The sequence below is a fragment of the Anoplophora glabripennis genome, unplaced genomic scaffold, assembly GCF_000390285.2.
Source record: "Anoplophora glabripennis isolate ALB-LARVAE unplaced genomic scaffold, Agla_2.0 scaffold469, whole genome shotgun sequence".
NCBI lineage: Eukaryota > Metazoa > Arthropoda > Insecta > Coleoptera > Cerambycidae > Anoplophora > Anoplophora glabripennis.
In genome coordinates, this window is record NW_019416551.1 from 390,020 (window position 1) to 412,737 (window position 22,718).

Sequence of the window (22,718 nt, forward strand, 5' to 3'; positions counted from 1 at the left end):
TTATATCCACTAGATAAGAACTGGCCATGGGCGTGCTAATATTTCGTTTCAGGTAATTATCGGGTAACACTAATGCTAACAGGTAATGGGTGTACATTAGTATATTTCACTGGCTCCTGCCCTATGATGTATCCAGTAAAATATACTAATGTACACCCATTACCTGTTAGCATTAGTGTTACCCGATAATTACCTGAAACGAAATATTACCACGCCCATGGCCGGTTCTTATCTCGGGGTTTTATTACTCTCTTTCATTTCCAAACAGACTATAGATTTTTTTTCTTTTTAAAAATACTATGGAGTTTTCCTGTGTCTTAGTAAAATTGCACTTTAGGAGTCGTAAATTTACATTATGTCGATAATGTAAATTTAAGTTTTGGGTGAATTACAAAAAAATGTAAAATTGCATGCATAATGTAATTTTACTTGTATAACGTAATTTTACCTTAATTACTGTGACTTTAAAATAACCACTGATCTAACATGTAATTTTACATAAAAAAATTTTATGAGTGTATGGTGGCTATTTTTATGCGTTGGTCTCTGTCAAGGACGACGTTGGAACAACAAAAGTAGGTACAGGATATTTTTTTTAAATTACATTATTTAGCAATTTCATTATGTCAGGTACGTGTTTTCTTAATTTTTATTCTAGATAATTATTATCTAGTAGTAATTTACTAGATATTGTTGCTATAATTCAATATTAGCTGGGGCACGCAGCCCATGGAGTAGTTGTTTCCACAATACCAACAGTTAGAAATCTTGTATGTAACGATATATTTTCCATGCCTAGATTTTTGGTATAAGAGAACATTGACTTCTTTTGATAGGATTTTTTAGAAAAATGTTTTTTAAATTTACGTGAGTTACCTAGTTTTAACCTTTAACCTTTAAAATAAAGTAAATAGGAACGTATTTGTAACGTTAATTTTTCAAGCGCATATGCATTGAAATTTTACATTTCCAACAATTTTTCAAATACTGGTACTAGTATGTAATTACTATCTAAATATTTTAGTAGATTTCTATAAATTCCATCTTTAAAAAATAACAAATTAAATCGGTAAATAAATACCTATTTAATAGGGGTGTTCCCATTTGAAATGGGTCGCACTATATAACATACTATTTATCAATCATAAGTACTTTTAACTATGTCCCAATTTTGAATTAATTAGAATACGACCATCAAATTATTTTGTTGTGTACCATTGTATGTAACTAATTACTTTTTGTCAGCACAGTAAAAGAAATATGGTACTTACCTGGTTTGATAAACATCCACCTCAAAAATTAGGTAAATTAAAGCATCAACCCCCATGATAATAAAATTTCAAATAGATCAATAAAAAAATTAAATAAATTAGAATCACTCACCGGCTTTACAGTCTTCATAGTTTTAGCTTGTAGAGTTTGCAGGTGGTTCGGTAGAGCAGTAACTCCTTTCCTTTTCTCCTTTGCCTTATCGCTCTCAGTGGTTGTTTTCTTGGATGTTTCAGGTACTCTTGACGTCTCAAACCGCCTCATCTTTTCCAATTCAATTTCTCTAGCTATAAGCTGCATGTTGGAATATGACAAAGTTCTTCTTTTTGACCGTTCACTATTATCGAAAGAAACAACGTCCAGTATATTAGGTTCTGAAAGAAATGTAGGGTTATAATAATTAATGATAAGGTAAGTGAACTATTAAAAGCCCTCATTTATGTGGGTAAGAAAAGAAAAATCTTTAAATATTTTTTTGAATATATGTATAGTGATATTGAAATACAACTGAAAAGAATATCATTTATGAAATGCAAATTTTATTTTGAACGAAATAGATCACTTGCCGTTTTTTGCAAAGCTTTTTCCTTTTAATACAAATGAACAATTTGTAAAAATGATACGTTTAGATAAATTCATACTAATTACTTATCTGATTTTAAAAATATATTTAAAAAGACATGTCTGTATCCCAATATACTTTTCCATAGGTCTTCTAGCAATAAAATAATTAATTCTTTCTTTTACACTAAATATTATATTATTTACATATTATACAAAATTTTGTTTCTTCCAAAAATATCTAGAAATATAACATTTCTGTTAACTACGTAACCTTAACCAATAAGGTTTCAATGGCAAATGTTTATGTAAGAAAAAAAATGTTTAAATTTAACTTTTTCTTTCCTTCATGTTTGTTAAATTCTCTAAAAATGTCATGGCGGATTTATTCGAAAAACCTCAGGATTTTGGCGCCAATGAATATTATGGAAACTTAATCTGTACAAAACTAATTTCGAAGTCTGAGAAAAATAATCTTTTTACTTTTATGGGAAAAATCAGCCATTTTAAATTTATACACAATTTTTAACAATCTTGTCACACACTTAAATAAATCAAAAGTAACCTAAAACTACTTGATTAATAAAACAACTAAAAATTATTTGATAGAATTACAAATTTATTTAAATGGAATCGACAAAAATAAAAAAATTCATGTACAGAGCAATATTCAGTTATTATTAACAGTGTCTACCAGCATCTCTCACATAATGTTTATATTCTACATTCCCAATTAATTAAATAATTTCATATTTGAGTAAACGTGATGTTTCATAAAATTCCGACATCCTGCAGCTCAAAAACCTTAACAGCAGTTAATGCTTTTTAGACTAAATTGGTCAAGCCATTCTGGGATTATGACATACTTAACAGATTGTATATTTGTACTTTTTTGTTACAATTGACTGCACTATTATAAAATACATAAGCCTCGATTTATTAACAATATATCCTATCTAGTTTTTATTTACAAGTTAAAAGCATTTAAAAATATATAATTTCATATTTAAATCAAAGTAGCCTGATAAAGAAAAATGATGGTTGCTATAACAGTAATTATTATTTGTGTTTAAGTTTAAACATTAGTTAACCTTTATTAACCAAATTAACAAATCTTAAGACTATAAAAATTGTTCGACATGTCCACCCTTGGAATTCTCTCGGAATTAAGAAGTATCTCTTGACGGGTAGTGATTTTAATATGGTAGATAGACAAGCTGCTTCATATGTCGACATAAATAAAAATCCAAAGGATTTAGATCTGGGGAACGCGGTATTCTCGGGCTGCTTGTCTGGCGTTCCCACTGGAATACCCACACACAGACAATATCTACATACTCTTTTTTATTTAGCACTTTAACGCTAAGTGTCAAATGAATAAACAACGTGACACAAATAATAATTACTGTTATAGCAACCATCATTTTTATTTATCAGGCTACTTTGATTGAAATATGAAATTAATTAGATAAAATGCTTGTAACTTCTAAACAAAAACGAATCGTTTCATATAACACAAAATGTTTGAAATTAACCAGCTACCATCTGTCAAAGTTTGTCATAGAGCTCGTAGAACACCCTGTAGAATATTTTAGGAAATAGATATTGTAATATTGCACTACATATTTAAAATGAAACTTATTATATTGAATATATTTTAACCAATATATAATGTTTTAAATTAAATCAAAGACTTATAGCCTTTTGTGGTGTGTTCTTTTTAGATATAAACGTTATATAATGAAAGATTGTCAATTTTTTTTTTTTAAAACATCTATCAAAATTCTTCTTGACCAATTGTATAAAACAGCTGTAAAAGATCCCACGGTGACATTGAATTTGACCTGGACCATAACTTCAAGGTCATATCAAGGTCACGAGAATTTTTTTAAATGGGACCCCACAATTTTGACTCCGGAAATGGAGTTAGCGCAAAATTTTACGTTCGGGTATGACCTTGAACTGACCATTAAGGTCAAATATTAAAAAATCCCAAAGTGGTCCAACAGTACCGGAATATCAGAATAACCTGCCAGGAAAAATGTTTTTCTCCTCGATAGTTATAGGATTCTTGATGGGTACTAAAGCGATGACCTTGGATTTGACCTCCGCCCTGACAGTTGGTCACTATTGGTCAATAGTGATCACCAAAGGTAAAAGGCGGTCATTGAAAATCAACAGTGGTCACCGACGGTAATAGAAGGTCTTGAGTGGACAATAGTAGTCATTGAGGGTAACAGAATAACCAACTTGACCTTGAAATTACCGGAGGATAAGGAATTTCAGGTCAGGGCGGAGGTCAAATCCAAGGTCACCGGTTTAGTGCCCATCAAGAATCCTAGAACTATTGTAGAGAACATTTTTTCTGGAGGGGTTAATCTGCCATTCTGGTACTTGGACCTCTTTGTGACCTTTTGATATTTGACCTTCATGATCATTTCAAGGTCATATCCGAAATTTTCTTTCCATTTCCGGGGTCAAAATTATGGGGTCCCATTAAAAAAAATCTCGTGACCTTAATATAACCTTGAAGGTCATGGTCCAAGTCAAATTCAAGGTCACCATCGGATAGCCAGGGAAAAATCCTGAATCTCTAGTGCTTTACTTCTATCCTACCCCTTGAATATTCCCAATCTCCTGCCATTCCGGTACTTTTAGCCCACCTTGTATTTCCGTAGGAGTCAGAATTGACTACTAGTTCATGAACTTTTTGCGTTAATAAAAGTACAAGTTATGTTGACATAGATGATTATATAGAAAATTTAACATTCACTATGGTGGGTACAAGTAAAAAAGTATCAAAAATTTTCATTCTTTACCTAAATTATACGAATATGTCCCATCAAGTGTTCTTTCCTGGATATAGTTCAAATTATAATCTATCATGACGTGGACAACATTTAGCATGCTCTCCCTCTCCTGTTTGGTGTAAAGATGAAGATTAACAGGCCTCAAAGGTGGCATGATTATCTTGGCGAGAAGAGGAAGGATGTCAAGGATAAGAGAGATCCACTGACAATAAGGTCGCACCGAAGGTTGCATTCCTCGCAGGACTTCAGAAACCAAAGCCCTATGGCGTGTTTCTTTCACTCTTGCCTAAAAAAAATTATATAAGCTGTATGTATACCAGTAGCATAAAATTAATACATGAACAGTTTGTGTGATAAAAAATGAGACAATCTAACACAATTGCGTCTTAAATTTAAAACAGGCCATTCAGTAGATAGCTATAATTGAAAGTATTGTGCAAAACTTGTGTGGGATTGTTTACAAATGCTAACTGAACTGGCCACCAATAATACAGTTAGACTGTGTTGGGGCACAAATGCATTTGTGGAAATGAGGAAAGGATCCGAGACAGAGTTCGTTGGCCCGCAGCCCTTTGTGGTACATCTCCCAATGTGGTCAGGCGGGCTCGGAGCAAATGGACCGAGATAGAACATGGAATACTGGATTTCAAGGCCAGGACATAGCCATTCTAAGGAGCTTAAGAAGTATCCTTCGAAGAAAAGAGCAAACGATTTACTGAGCTTGAATAAAATCTGGCTCAGGAGAGTGACGGGACTCATAACGGGACACTGTCACTTTAAGAGGATGCGAGTCGCCAGATGAAACTTCTCTGCATATCCTGGGCAAGTGCCCGGGATTTGCATGTAGTAGAATAACGCTCCTGGGGACATCTTATTTGGAACCCAAGGAACTGAGAGAAGTGTCAGCAAGGAAGCTTTTGGACTTTGTCAAAAGGACAAAACTACTTGCTGAATAGGGCTAGTAGCGGGACGCACAATAGGCCTAATTAGGCCGCGGTGCCATGGGACTTAGGACCAACCACTAGGAAAAAAGGAAGGAAGGATTGTACACACCAAAAACACCTTTCCTTTAGAAATGTATTGGGTCAACCCCCTCCAGAAACAAGAAATGAATTTGAATATTTCTTCTATTCTAAAAAATAAGTCAGACAGACTTATAGTTGGATTACCGACATGGGCATAATCAAAATGATGATGACAGTCAAAAGGAAAGGTATTTTAGTGTATTTACAGTCACAAAGTATACTGGATTCCCTGTTTTCAACTTTATATACTAAAACTAGTAGAAAGATCATTACTGAAGACCGAAAACGATAGGTCCAGGAATACTAAACAGTTTTTGACCTATTGTTTAGGGAGTTTCGTTGGAGGCCCCTTCTTATACACAACTTTAGTTGTGGCTAGAGACAATAATCTCGATGTGCCATAAAGTGACACATACAATTTTTCTTTAAAAGAAAGAAAACGTTTTCTACAGTGTCTATGTCCAAAATTCTTTTCTCAATATCAATTTTCAAATTATCTATTAATAGTGCCTTCGATTTTCTGTATTTTTGTACCGAGAAATATATTGGTGACTTCTGAGACATGACAGGTAGCAATTTCCCAGTTATTCGAAATTTACAAAATAAATAAACTTTTTTGGTGGCGAATTTCGAGTATTTACATAAAACGTGATATTTCTTATTGCAAACACATTGCAGAATCATATACGTACATAGGTTCTCAGTAGAAGAAATGGATAAAAATTGAATTTCGTCGAATGCAGCTGTCATCAACAGAAAAAAATGTTTCAGAAAAATCTCACGTACTTTTAGCCGTGTAATTCGAATCTGCATTAAAAACGGTAGTTCATATTTAAGATTTCAAAGTTACCCCCCCCTGCCACCTACAAGGGTATTAAGATAGGGACTAATTATAACATTAATGAATTTTTTACATTTATTGCAAAAAAGAGGTATAAACAACGTTTTTCACAAAAGGAAAGTGTATCAACAAAGTTGATTTTCAACACCTCCTGTGCCAAAGAGAGCAAGATTAAAAACAAATAAATACAATAAACAGAGCAATAAAAAGGACAAGAATGAACACAAAACGCAATTAAATACAGTTAAAACCTACATTCACCAAAGAGTATGATGAAATTTTGATTATTGACATTTTTTCGTAGGGTGCTTATTTCTCGAGATATTTGAAAGTTTCAGGTTAAAAAACACCCGTTATATTCGTTCCTGAACTTGCTCCGCTTGTTACTAACGCAGCATTGACCCAATTTGTACACTCACGAAGAAAACGGCAATTTTATCTCTTATTGAAAAATATGCTGATAAGCTTTCATTTTGTCAAGTCGATTTTTTAATAGTTTTCGAAAAATATTTTTAAATATTTGAAAATAACAACAATGTTAATTTTAAATATTACCGACACACAATGCTTTTACAAACTATTTATCTAACACGGAAATATCATGATATTTATGACGGTTTACTTTTGTTGCATAAAACCATTCCAGTAAAAGGTCTAAATTAAAGTGTATCTCAATGGAAAAATTCTCCCTGTAAAGAATTTAAATGAAACGTAAATCACGTCCTTCACACTGCGATCCCTTTGTTTGAGAATGGCAGGAATAAAAGAAAGGGTAGGGCTGCAGCACGGTGAAAACTTTTTGACGGCAGCGGAATTATTTTTTATTATATCGCTTATCATAATTCACCCTTCCTCGCTGGCTGGGAAGCACAAAGCACCGCCTACTTAATTATTAACGAGTTATTATTGTGTGGTGTAATTACACTGCGCTTCCAGAGAAAACCTTTTAAAGAAATGAAAACGTATTAAAAAGTTCACGCTCGAAAAATTGAGATTTTCCCTGATTTACTTTACCCGGTTTACACCGAGTTACACCGATTCGATTTGGAAAATTCAAGCGAATTTTCTTTTCGGTTATGTTTAACAGTGTCAATATATAAAAAATAAATACGCATCTCCATGTAAATATTCTTTGCAACTAGCAAATAAATAAGTATACAAATATTTTTTTTAAGAATAAATGTGACAATTATTAAAAATGTATATCGATTTTAATTTTTATACAGGGTGTCCGCAAATTTCACCCACAACGTTTGACTACATATTCAGAACGATAAATAAATACGATCTACGAAAAAAAGTTAAATAAAAACTTTTTGGTTTTTGAGTTACAGGCCTTCAGTTGTCAAAAATAAAACTTATTTAATTAATAACTTCATAACCCTTTTACCGATCGCATTAAAATTTGGCACATTTATTTAGACTATTATGGCATATTATTTCTTAAAGCTTTAGTCAAATCTATATACTGGATGATAGTTTTCTCCGGTTACCACTCCCTTTTAGTGGTCAAAACATTTACAGTGGCCGTATATTTTTAAAACGGGCAGCTTACAGAAAGCCATTCTTGAGAAAAATGTCATTATTTGCAGTTCTGTACGTTTCGGTTTGCTTAGCAGTGTCACGGATTTAAAACTTTGTGTTCAGTAGGCGGTGAAAACAAGATGTTGATTGCTGTGGCTATCAGGTAATGTCATTATTGTCGTGATTCTTTAGGATTTTCATCACTCCACACATGCAAATTATGAAGTGTCCGCAGTGTATCAAGAGAATTAAATGTGTGTAATACTAATTTTCACAAAACTTTAAAAAAGCTATTTCTTCGGCCATTTCATTTAACTCCTGCTCAAGAACTTGAAAACTTAAATTCCAACGCACGTTTACAATTTTGCCGCTGATTGGTGCATGGCTTCGCAGAAGATAATAATTTGCTTAAAATTGTTTTGTACCGACGAATCTTATTTTACAAGGAACGGAGTGGTAAATTTTCATAATTTGCATGTTGTAAATTTTTACATTACATACTACATAAACAAGCAACACACTGCACTTACAACACCTGCTATACAAATTAAAATTTTCGCCACATAAGCTCAAAGCAAACCTCAACCTAGACTGGCGTCTAAAATATGGTATTCATTATCGCTTATTACTTAAAATAAATATGTCACACAATTTAGTATTTAATTGCAATGTTGTTTGTAAAAAGCGTACCAGTTACTTAAAATATCCAACACCTTATTGCATTTATATTCTACTTCATTTTCACATTTGGCTGAAATAATAACAGATTGATTACACAGGCCGACAAAAAAAAATCGTGTGTTTTTGAAACGTGACCCTACCTATCTTTAGTAAAATTTTCCGCTGAATCCGAAAATTATAAAAAAAATTATGACGCACCCTCAATTCCCCAAAAATTAAAAAAATCCAAACTAGCCATTCAACCCACCTATGTTTAGTACAATTTTCCGCTGAATCCGAACTTGCTTCTTTCAGAAATAAAAATAAATACAAATCGACCTAGCAACTGTTATAACTTTTATAAAATCTACCGGTAAAACCAAAACTAAAAAATATTTTTGAACTAAAAGTTCCCTTTGCTCGTTCATTTAACCTCACCCCCAAATAGCATTTACAAATTACGGTTAGCATCCTAGCATTGATGAAATTTTTGAATAAAAGCTTACTGTTTTCCAAAATGTTTTAAGCTCTTAAGTAACTTTCGATTGTATTATCTGGATTGTCATCAAAATACGTGTTTTACTGTAATTTATTTATGAGTTTATAGCTCTTTTTTACTATCAGACTAATTTAGTTGTTAAAATTGTAGTATTTTAACGTACTACTATTTAACAGTATTCGTAACAGCATTCTTTTATATTATCTAAAATCGGCGCAAATGCAACTCAAACAAGTTAGTCCGACTCTGGGTCGGTAAAATATACCTTACCCCTCTTACACACGAGGGTTGTTTTACCGATCGGCAGCTGATCATCACACTTGCCGGCAACGATTTTGTGTGTAAAAATGTATTTAACTATGTGTAATTTAAAATGTAGTCGGTTGTTTTGCCGATCGCCGATCGGTTTAAATGCCGATCGGCAAACGTCCGTGTAAGAGCCGTTACGCCTCTTTCACATGGACGTTATTGCTTGCCGAGGGTATTTAAAACGATCGGCAAAACAACGACTAAAATTTTAAATTACACATAGTTAAATAGAGCTTTACACACAGAAACGTCGCCATCAGGTCTGACGGTCGGCTACCGACCGGCAAAACAACGTCCGTGTGAAAGAGGCGTTAGGACGACAACTGTGACTATCGCCCTCTTTTCGACAGTATCCAAACTATAGAAATGTTGAAATACGAAGGAATCAATTCTTCGCTAGAAAAGATGACGGATAGTATAAAACATCAGAACATGTACCTTTCCCGTTTTGTCGAATTAATTTATAAAAATACTCAAATAACTGATTAATTCATGTGTAAATAGTATCCTAAAAGCATTCTGCTGGGTGTGACTATGTTTATACTACCGTACGCGATTATCTGTAGGTCTGTTCCAACAAGAGTCAGGGATTGGTTCCGAACCGTTCGAAATGTTTGGCCAGCTAAGTTCTAAATGTGTCTTCAGTGAATATATCGCAAGAATTAGTTGGATGCACATTTCTGACGGTTCGGAACCAATCCCTGACTCTTGTTGGCACAGACCTTGTATGTTCCACAGTCGTGTAAAGTTCAGGAAACAAAGATGCTTTTTTTCCTTATTTAAAATGTGTTTTCAGTTGTCTCACATCCTAAAGAAAACTTGTATAACTAGTAAAGTGAAGAGATATTGTTCTCTAACTTGCTTAGATTTTTTAAACAATTGTACAAATTCATTGAAAATTGCGCATAAAAACGCCCGCCTTCTTCACTGCCGATAGGTATCACCAGAAAATGTACTGGATCGTATTGTATCGTAAGCTGTAATACCAGTACAAAATGTTGAGTATCGGAATGAAAAAAAAAATTTAAAAACTGCTTTTGGTTGTTCTCGAGTACTAATAAAACTTTTTTGAAGGATACAGGATATCCCATAATATGTGGGAAATCTCTCGGATTTATACAGAAGACGTTAAAATAACGTAACAAGTTCCTATAAAAATTTTCTCTAGAAGGAAGAAGGACGTCCCTGAAAGTCGATTTTTTATAACTTTTAAAACTTTGTGTAATTTAATTATTTTTAGAAACAAACAAATGTAAATAAAAGTGTCATTTTTTAGATAAGCACAGGAAGAATGTAAATTTAATCGGTTTATTTCCTTTTACCCATGTAATAAAAATCATATTAAACAAAAATAGTTTTTTCTCAAAATAGTTCGTTTTATCAATATCAACCAAGAGTGTCTTTTTTTAGTTTAAGTTTAAAACTATCTAAAAATATTATTTTTGTGTCTTTATCGTAAAAGGTGTAAAAAAAATGGCATTATTGTGGTATAGCTAGTCGATCCCTAGCAAACGAAATAAGCTAAATTATTTCCATGAGTCAATTTTTAAGGAGTCTTATCTGTTGTCCATCGTATGAAGAAATAATTAAATTACACAAGTATTTTAAAAGTTTTTACAAAAAACTGATTTTCAAGAGCGTCCTAGGGGTCTGTATCTCCGTAGGGAGGTCCTCTAGGGAATTTTTTTATAGGGACTTGTCATGTTATTTTAACGTCCCCTGTATTAATCCAAGAAATTGCCCACATATTCTGGAACACCCTGTATAATTAGAAACGTAAAATTATTTTTACCTTTAAAAATTCGTCCATATAATTAAAAGTTGTATAAACTTTCTGCTTTGAAATCGTGAATAGTTTATGGAAATACACATTATCTATATGCTCTGAAGATGGCACAATACTGTCAAAACACGTAATAAATATGCAACCTACCATGAAAATATATAACATTTATTTTTATCAAAAAAAAAATGTTATTTTAAATAAAAGAAACAGTTTCACATCTGTAAGTAGTTAGTAGTAGATTCTTGGGTCCTTGGGATTCTCCAAGTGGTTCAGAAACTCCATGTAAACGTTCCAAGGAACGAGTTGTTCTTCCCGTTTTACCTTCTAATGAGGTTTTGAATAATGTAGCGCCGTTCTCCACGGGCTCGTTACATTTAAAAAGATATCATCCAATAGTAGCGTAGTAATTGACAGGCCTATGTACTTAGGAAGCTGTGCGTCAGTGGTTAAAGGAAACTCACCAAAGCTTAACAGAGGCCAGACAAATGTTGCATTTTTTGTCCACTGTAATTGTTTCGTTTACAATACAAATTCAGATTTTAAATTTCTCATATTCTAAATAAAAAAAATATTTAAAAAACGTCAAAATTAGAGTACAATAAATAAAATGCGGCAAAGATAAAATATAGGGCTTGATTTTCGAAAACGAACTAATTCACGAACATGTTTTGTGAAAATTTTTGTATACATGTTTGTGTATAATCTGAGGCCACAGATGAATTTTTTTTATAACTCTAGGTGTTTCAATTGTTGTAAATCAAAACGCATATTTAACTATACCGTAAAACTCTTAAACCTCGATACAAAGTTCTACTTTCAAAGCTGCTTTGAACGCCAGCCTGAAGGTATTTTCAGCGGTCGTTGGCTAAATACTTTTGAGGATAAAAATAAATTTAAAATTCTGACACAAATAAAATACCTTTTTTCTTTGAAATCCAATTCTCCAAGTGGCGTAGAAATTCTGACTGGTTATGTTCCCAGTCTCTACACTACTGATTAAGGTGGTCACATCCCTGGCGGAGAAATAGTCAAATTTCTGGAGTTTTTAGGTACTGAAATCTTGAAAAATAAAACGTGTAGAACAAAAGTAAGCACAAAAATAAAATCCTTGATGTTTTGTTTATTCATTTACTCAAATAAAATAATAACTAAAAAAAGCTTTTGTAAAACATGCGTTTGCTGTTATCCTAACTCCACCTTTTAAGAATTATTTTCATGTACTTATAAATAAAAGTAAACAATTTTATATGCAGGACTAAGCAAGTAAATGTTATAAGAATATTTGCATGAGGAGTTATATATAAAAAAGTTAGTATTTTCGTAGATTTCAGTACCTAAAACTTTGATGGTTTGATAGTTTTTTGCACCTGTTTATTCGTTTTACTGCGGCGTCTTTGAAAATACCCAGATGGCATGACATAACATTGCTATTATTTGATAAGCTTTAGATTAGCCAGTTATTAAATGTTTGAAATTATTTGTCTTTGTGGAAAACACTATTTAAAGAATATGGCGCCCTTAATATAATTGTATAAAGTACATTAGTATAAATTAAACACCTTCCAAAGTATTTGCGTATTTGTGACTCTTTTCAGAAAATGCCATGGAACTCGCAAAAGAAGCAACTTAGGAGTAACTAAGACATATTTGGTCAAATAATCCTATTTTGGCTTCAAGATTATTTGATAGCATTTGTACTATTTCAATTAAATATACTCTGTATAGATGCAACAAATAAGCAAAATGGTTATTCCCTTACTATTTTGCGTATTTATTACCCAAATAAACGAAGTAATTTGATAATTTTTTAAGAGATTAATTTTAGAACACGAAAATATTATATTTAATAATTGGATAATAAAAAACAGATATTTATTATATTTATCAAACACTACCTTCCCGCGCTCTTATGTTGGTTTTCCCCATTATTAATGTTTTGTTTATTACTACAATACCGTTACTTTTTTTATAAACACCTATTATCAATTTTCAAATTAAATATATTTTCACATAAAATTTTTCAACATGACATACAGGGTGGTCCAGTTTCCGATGCGGAAACTTCAGGGACCGATAGAGATTCAAAAAATAATATGAGTTTGATATATAAACTATATTTGAAAAATGCTTCGTTAAGGAAATACAAGGTGTTCAAGATTGGTTTAAAAAAATCAAATTTATTAATTCTTGTCAAACGGCTAGAAGTTTCAATTAAATTTTGTAGTCGTTAACTGCCATCGAGAGAGCACGTTTTGCAATGAAAAACATTATTTTTAGTTTTGCCAGTGGCGTCCTTACTAGCACGTTACTGGATATTTCTAAGAAAAAATTGGTACGTCACTGCTTTTACATAAAATAAAAAAAAATTGAATTCTTCATTCAATTTGGAAGAAAAAAGCTCTCTTGATTTTTCTGTACGACTCAGCGTTTTCGTGTAAAAAAAATAAAAAACCCTTTTAACACATACAATTTAAAATAAATGTAATTTCCGTGACCACCCTGTATGTATCAACAATTCAAATGGTTTGAAATATACAATAGATATCTTTTCTTTTAATTAATATAACCTTTAAATCATTGTTATTCTAAATTATACAGGAATCCCCTTTTACTGCAATTTCCTGCATTTTTTAATATTATTTTTTATTTTTGGTTATAACAGTGAAAATAGACACAAACACAAAAATTTGGAGAATATTTACCAATTTTCCCTGTCTTTTAATGTCTCTTGCTGAATTTAAAACATAACTTTTTAATAATTAGTTTTGTAACCTAATAATGAATCATATTAATACAATAATAATTCCTAATGTTACTGATTTATCTAAAATTATGGACATAATGGCAAAATCAAGTTAATTCTTCGGAAATCTTTTATTATATCGGGTGTCCCAAAATTCACACAAGATTATAATTTTACGCCATTCGTGCGGTAAAGTGTTGCCAAAAAAAAATACAGCATCACAGCTGGCAGTTCAGGGTTATTAAAATTGGAGCGCTACACGAAAGAACAACGCGTTTTCATTGTTGAGTAATATTTTAAAACTAATGAAGGTTTGGCAAATACAGTTCTCAATTTTCATACAAAATATGGCCGGAATAGTGATTTAACTTCATCAACTGTGAAGAGATTCATTGAAAAATTCAGGAAGACTAGATCGATTAGTGCTCTGAAACCCTCGTCCAACACAAAACGTCAAAGCAGTTCGTAAGAGTGTTGCTGGCAGTCCAGGAACATAAATTAGGCACACCACGGTCAAGAATTGGACATTTTGAGAAGCTCTCTATCGTATTCTCGTGAAAGATTTGCATCTTCATGGCTTCTAGTTCAATTGACTCAAGAACTGAAGCCTACTGACCACGCAAAGCGAAGAGAGTTCGTTGAATAAATGTGGAAGTGGATGCTGATTTTTAGAAGAAAACCATCTTCGGCCTTGAGGCTCAATTCCATCTTGATCGACAAAATTATCGCATTTGAGATTAAAAAAATCCACAAGTGATTGTTGAGAAACAAATGCATCCACAGCGTGTCACTGTTTTTTTGTGCCTAAATTGCAAGACATGGATGTAGACGACATGTGGATTCAACAAGATAGTGCAATATACCATACAGCCCGAGAAACAATTCAATTACCGAATGAATTATTTCGTGGTATTGTAATTTTCCGATATTGTGATCAGAAGTGGCCGCCCAGATTATACGTTTTAACGCCGTTGGACTTTTTCTTTAAGGTTTTTTGAAGTCTAAGGTTTATTCCAATAAACCCACGACCACCCACGCTCTGCATCAATGAAATTCAGCCACATTTATGGGACAGAAAACTGTAATTTACTGGATATGCTATTTCATACATAACCCCATACTATACATGCAGTCTGATACAAATTCGCTTCTTACTACAGGGATCTTGGAAACGGTAAGAGATACGAAGTAGCATAAATAGGGGCAAAGTTGCATAATCAGAGGACCAACATTGTGCCTCTAAAAAATCAAAGCTAAGATAATTAGTTTTCGAAATATTTGAAAATAGCCGAAATTTTGGAAATCAGTTTTTGTTACATTTCTGCCATGTTTGAGGTGATATTGAAAAAAAAAGAACACTTACCCATGGGAACTTTTCCCCTCTATCGAATGGCATAATCAATTTTTATATGTAACATTTCGTCTCGCCAGGACAATCATCAACTTCATTTTTTTAAATATGATCCTGGAAACTTTATTACATTTTTTGCAAGCTTTCATGATTCCCGATACTGTTTTGCCTTAGCCTGAACCAGATTCAGTCGTTTTGTCTCGAAAAATTCATCTTCAATGTATTCGTTCCAAGTTTATCTAATTTTTTTTTTTAGATTTCTATGTTTATGGAATTATCTTACACTCTAAGTGTCGTTAAACCCTGTGAAAACCTAGTTATTTAAACTATTACCACCACACGTTACAATAAAACATTATTAGAGTTTTAATCACGTGCCCACAGTTATTTCTAGGCTTCTCGAGTGCTCAAAATTCAAACAAATTTCGATCTAATTTGTTTCAGGATATTCATACAATTACATCTGACATGCTCTTTCACAGTTGTTGTTACAAGTATAATAAATTCCGATCATATTATGCTTATCTTCATTTTCAACATTTGCCAAAACGGATGTTTTTGAACATTTAACATATACTCTAATTTTTTAAAGTATAATATTCATTTGGAGTTTTGGTTGTTCATATGCATTTTTAAGAATTAATTTGTCATAATGAAATTAAAATTGTAATAATGTTTTCATTTCGACTCAACAATTTATCGAAATATATATGACCAGGTGATGGAGATTAAAACTCTAACAATGGTTTATTGTAATGGGTGATGGTAATATTTTAAATAACTAGGTGGATTTCATAGGGTCTAACAAAACTTGGAGTGTACGATAATTCCATAAACATAGACATCTTTCCATGGTCCTATTTAAAAAAATGAAGTTGATAATGGTCCTGATGAAGAGACGAGACGAAAAAAGTTTCCATGAGAAAGTGTTTTTCTTTTTTCAATATCACCTCAAACAAGGCTGAAATGAAACAAAAACGGATTTCCACATTTTCGTTTTTTTTTCAAATATTTCGAAAACTAATCATGTTAGCCTTGATTTTTTAGAGGCATAATGTTGGTCCCCTAATTATGCAACTTTGCTCCCATTTAAGTTATTTCGTACCATTGCCAAGATCCCTGTAGTGAGAAGCGAATTTGTAACAGCCTGCATACTTCATATATTAGTAAAAAAAATTCAATTTATAATTAAAGAACTGTGTTTTCTATCAAAATTATTTTTTGTGTGAATGTTAGGACACCCTATACACCTATGAATTCTGTGAATTTTCATTTAAATTTATTTTCTCCCACATTCTGTTTCAAATTTGAACATAAAAAATGGATACCTACTAATTAATATTCAATAAGATGGAGAAAAAATACTATTGCAGCTATCTCGCATGTAAAAGATAAACTATAAGATTAATATAAAAAGTATTCTGTGCAGAGAAATTTGTAAACGATATAGAATTCTGCTATTTTGTATAAAACGTTCATACAGCCAAACGCAATTCACTAAATTATAACAGATGGCAGCACAAGTAGTTTCTAAGTCCATCGAGGACTGAATGTCATCAACCACCAATACAATTAAATATGTTTGGGACTATGTATAGACAAAATCAAAATGTTATAAAGACTTCAATGAGAATCACGACATTTTGGACAATATATTCTAAAGGTTTTCTTTAAGTTTAATATCTCAGTAAAAAGAATAAAATACTTTAACTAAATATATTTACATATTAATTTATCAATTAGTTTTAAACCTATTTGTTTTATTTGAAACATAAGAAAACAATAATCTAGACGTTATAGACAATCACACAAATGATAAATATATTAAATGAAAATGATTAAACACAATTATGAAGAAAGAACATGTTCCATAAATTTGTTACCCTATAAACTGTAAATTTGTAGATAGAAGAAAATTATATAATAAATAATAATAATAATAATATCTCTACTCCTCTTTCTAACTACGAGAATTAGCCCATAAGTCGGAGACTTGTGCGGGAGAGGAGGCGGCATATTATTATTAGGCAGTAACCACCATTCAGTGCAGAAATGAGGGAAACCTGGAAAGCCTCATTAATTAGGGGGGTGGTCAAATGCCAACTGGTGTCAATCTCTCACATTGACCCAAGCCAACATTCTTCCACCCTACCATACCTGCACAGAGGGTGCCAATCCTCCGTACAAGCATAGCTAATATACGGACTACCGGCCGCGGGAATCGAACCCGGGCAGAAATTTGCACACGATTAAAGGACTGACGCCTTAAACCGTGCGGCTATCGACCGACATAAATTGTCAATATCTTTACTTAATAACTATAAAAATAATTATAATGAATAGGTAACTATCAAAATGCAAATACAAGAATCATCAACTTTCTCTCGATTTTAGCATCACAAAACATGTTCGGTTAAAATTAATTTAAATGATAAAAAGGTTCATGCAAATTAAGACAGTTTAGTTTTAATTAAATAAATCACAATTATGTAACATTATCACAATAAAATACATAATAATTAAGTGCAAACTTACCTCGTAACCCGCACTGGGATAATTCAGTTTTTGAGAATGTGTTGTTCCAAACACAAAATGCCAAACAACACATGCATACTGGAGATAAGAAGTTAAACTGTAATTTTGTTGTTCATAAATCTGCTTATTGAGTACATCACTAAAGACAAACCATTCCAAACATTCACTAATGCCTTCAAACGAAGAATCTTTCAGTTTTAACAAAGGATAATTTTCAAAAACTCCTTGGGCCACTCTATCATAATCTCCAAATGACGAAACCGTCTGTAAAACTTTTTTCATGCGAGATTTTAAAGTTTCTTTCAAACTTGTAGAATTAGCTGAATTGGATTGAAGTTTCGATTTTTCAATTCTAAATATCTCCTGCCAAACAGAAAAAAGGCCTGAAAATATCAAAAGCTTATATTATAACAAAAATATATAAAAATTAAGATTGTGTTTAAGAGAAAGAACTAGATGAATTTAGATACATAAATAACTAAAAAAAATGTTAAGATTTATTTTGTTATTCATTTCAAGAAACTTTGAGAATCATAAAATTAACAAAATTTTATTTTACATAAATATTGAAAAATATTAAATTATACAGTGTAATAAAAAAGGTGCCACAAATTTAGGTGCTAGAAAAACATAAAAAATAAGATTATTTTTTCCTATGGATGAAGAATACATTCTATTACCCATCGTTTTTAAGAGATTGAATGTGCCAATGATAACTTTTTAAAATAAAATTTTGGACCTATCTTGGTCATAATACAGGAATAAAATAAGAAAAAGCTTAAATGTTATGCGATTTTCATTTATTTTCAAGCTATGATGTACACTTCAATAAAAAATAATAATTTATTGACATTCTATAAATCACAGCATTCTTTAATTAAGGAGGTTTATCGGGTACATCTAAAGTCAAATGAGAGTTTCTGTAGATTCGCTAGTGACTAAAGTAGTAAGCCTTTAGATTTGGCAACATTGCACTTGGCTGGCACACTCGGCTCAGCGTTCGCTTGCTTACGTTCGATCATTCTGTTTGTTTAATATAGCTTATATTAATTTTTTTATGAATATTTGTTTGTCAATTCCATATCAAATAAACCTCCTTAAATGTTCAAAAACACCACCATTGACCTCTAAACACATTCTGCTTCGTCTACAAAGGGTGTCTGTAGCTCTCTTGATTGCTGCACGTCTTTTTTTTAATATAAATGCTGTAGTATTGACGACATGTAGAATTAGTACGCTCTAACTTCGTACACTTAATTTTTTAACCTACCCCATAAACAGTAATCTAGTGCTGTGAGGTCTGGAAGTCTTAGGGACCAACTAATAGGACCACCGTGGCCAATACAAAGGCCTCTAGTTCAAATGTAGCTTGCATGGAAGAGCGAAATGTGCAAAAGCTCCATCGTGCTGGTAGTACGTTCATATTCTCATGTTTATAGAAACATCCTCTAGTAGTAGGTACTTGCAACTTGTTTAAAAAAAAATTAAGTTGTCACATTTGCCAAAAATTTATGCTGAAAATTACTTTCGAGTGTTGCGTGAGGATTTTCGTCTGACTATACAAAAGAGTTCCAAGTAGAGAATTTGATCCCAATAGCTTTTCAGTCCCAAAATTTTCAAGATTAAGTTTTCTTGATCCCGAGATTTTCGGGATTGACATCATTTTAAAAAAGTTGCAAAAAGATTACGTGAAGCAAAACGCTCAGTGCCAGTGCTCTCAACAGAATTGCTTACCTATCATTTTAATATAAAATACAAGTAACCTTGCTTTACTACCAACTTACTAAGTTGTTACATGAAAGTCGATGTTAAGAGAGATTTTGTGTTAATTTTCAAAGTTTATTTGTATAGTCTGTTACATAAAATTTATATAAGTTTAAAGAGATCTATTTGATTTTTGAAAAATAACAACTTTAACATGAAGACTGAATGATTTGCAGTCTGGTTAGTCTGACTCTAAGTTTGATTAGTTAGTGATTAAATTAGCTAGGTGTATACAGTAAAATATGTTGATTTTTGTCTAAATTTTGATTACGTTGATTTTAATCTAAATTTCGATTACATTGATTTTTTATTTTTGTTTGTTGATTAAAGAACAGATTTTTGTAAAATTTTCTTATTTTTTATTTGTAATCAATACCGAAATAAGCCCGGGATTGACTAAGTATTATTTCGAACTCCCAGGATTAGACATAAGGGTTGGGATCGAATTCCCTAGTTCCGAGTATTAGTTATGTCGTTACAGTTAAATGTTGCTTCATCCGTAAAAAGTATGCGGGATACAAAATGATTATAATTGATCTATTGACAAAACTCAATATGTATAATCTTCCGGTTGTAGGTGATGTAATCTCTTTACATGGCACGGATATAAGCCTTGTTTGTGGAGGGCTTTTTTGTGGAATGCTCAATTGAGTAACAATTCTTCGTGAGCTAGTAGCTGCATCATCTATTATTAGTCCTAGAATACTTTCTACACCTTGTCAATGAGATCGTTCAGATGTTATATTAACATTGGGAAGCATTCCGGTTTTGCACAGTTTGTTGAAAACTGATAAATATATTTTTATCAGGACATCCCTCATGTGGAAACCTTTGACGATATTCTTCAATAGCAGCATTAGCATTCCCAATACAAAAACCATAAACAAACACCATATGCATAGTCTCAATTTGAATAAGTTCTTGGCATTTTGTAACACTGATCATACAAACGTGTTATCAAATGTTAAACTATTGCAACATAAAATTAAACTAACAAATAACTTTTGAACTTGGAAGATGACATTCTCTGATTTCAAATTTTTAAAATTTGTAATTACACTATAACTTGAAAACAAATGAAACTCTTATTATTTTGACGTGTAGAATTCATTCCTGGAGTTGGTGCGAATGTTCCTATTCACCCTGTATTGCATTGAAATTTGGAGGAACATCAGTTTTTTTTATGTTAAATATGCAGTTGTGTTTAATTTTCAAACTATTTTATACAGGTCATTTACATTTTTTTTTTTTAAATCTTTTTTATTTCAATTTAGATTTTCTGAATTATACAGTCTTGCAAAATGATGTAGGTATTTTAAATGAAATCTTATGTCCTTTTTTTATCATTATGCACCTTTACTGTTGCTCCCTGCTCTGTAATTGAACATAAAATTGCAAAAAAATATGTTTGTGTAGGGACTGAAATTAGATGACTTGGATAGTATATTGCATTTTCTGGAAAACAATTTATTACTTTTTAAATAAATACATACCTTTTTGCATATCTTTCTGACCTATACTCGCTTTGTGAACTTCGGAAAGAGTGACTGGTTTATTCTGACCTTTGAAAAAATGTAATACTGTCAAACAGGACCTGATATCATTGTTGCTCTTTTCAGCCAGTGCTAACATAGCACCAAGGTCAGTTTTAACGTTTTCCTTCCGTGCTATTTCCATAAGCCTCTCAGCTAATCTGGCACTTGACGTAGGTGGAAAACTAACAACAAAAGCAATTTGCCTTAACGGCCGTAAAGACGGAACGTAAACATCATTACAAATGCATATAATGGGTCTTTTCAAAATAAACTTCTTTTCAGATTTGTCTTTCTTAGCTTTTGATGAAGCAGTGCCACTTATAAATTTAACCAAATAGTCTATAGACGATGGGGGTGCCCCGTCAATTTCGTCAAATATGAGACAATTTGGACGTTTTTTCTGATCTATTACAGAGCGCATTTGAGTGGCATTCTCCAAACAGGTTTTAAACGCTTCTGTGTTGCGATCATCTGATGCATTTATTTCAATAACATTGTAACCTGCATGTTTAGCCACCATATGGGCCAACGTTGTTTTTCCTGTAACAAATAAAGAATTTCAGAAATTATTATCTTTACTCAAAAATTTAACCCGCATAATATTATCAATATTATTAATATCAAAATGTTAATAGTCTCAAAGCAATGTTTCAAATTAATGTTGTAATAGTTTCTAATTTGTCACACCCACTAATATATGAAGCTCTATCGGACCAGTCAGAGAAAAGTTTCATTATCCTCTGCTAGAGGGCACTTTACCTAGAACTCAAAATTTATTTTGTTCATAACTTCTTTCTCTTGCAACTTGATTAATTGCAAAAAGAATTATCAACAATTTGATGTTTAATAACATTTTAATAGCGTTTTCCTACTAAACGGTTAAATTTATAGACTTGAATAAAGAGTACATAATTTTTTCTGATATTGTTTCTCTTTTCAAGATATGTTTAAATTTCTGTGATGTCTAGCAACAGAAAAAAGTTAGGAACAAAACAAATTTTGTGTTCTCGGTAAAGTGCCCTCTAACGGCACATAATGAAACTTTTCTCTGACTGGTCCAATAGAGATTCATCTACTTAGTGGGTGTACCATATGAGAGACTAACGGAACTTGAATTAAATAATTTATTGAAATAGAAATATAAAAAAAAATTAACTTTGGCAAGCTGTAACTAGCAAACAATTGACAATTCGAACAAATTTTCATTACATAATGCAATTATTTTAAACCGTAGAATCACCTCCCGGAGTTTCCTGACGGAATTTCCGAACACACTGTGTACGGGGTCAACTATTATGGAAATAAATGCACTAAAAATATTTATATTGATTTTTATTTCATCAAAGAATACTAAGAAATATTAATTTTGTAAATGGTAACTAATTAAAGAGCATTTTCAAAAATACCGCCACCAACTTCAATGCACTTGTTGCTCTTCGATTGATGTTGCGAATAGTACAATTTATAGCATTTCTTATTACAGAGGCCGTATTCATAATGTGATCA

General features: G+C 32.0%; 1 protein-coding gene across 1 annotated transcript in view; it reads right to left on the reverse strand.

Annotated features, from left to right (window-relative positions):
• LOC108910047 (chromosome transmission fidelity protein 18 homolog) overlaps nucleotides 1-22,718 on the reverse strand; it is a 272,160-nt gene that overhangs the window by 243,448 nt on the left and 5,994 nt on the right. The window contains exons 4-7 of the mRNA XM_018714543.2: nucleotides 21,171-21,752; nucleotides 17,914-18,296; nucleotides 4,650-4,926; nucleotides 1,384-1,643 (exon numbers count right to left, since the gene is read on the reverse strand). Coding sequence (XP_018570059.1) covers nucleotides 1,384-1,643; nucleotides 4,650-4,926; nucleotides 17,914-18,296; nucleotides 21,171-21,752 — 1,502 coding nt within the window. The remainder of the gene's footprint in view (nucleotides 1-1,383; nucleotides 1,644-4,649; nucleotides 4,927-17,913; nucleotides 18,297-21,170; nucleotides 21,753-22,718) is intronic.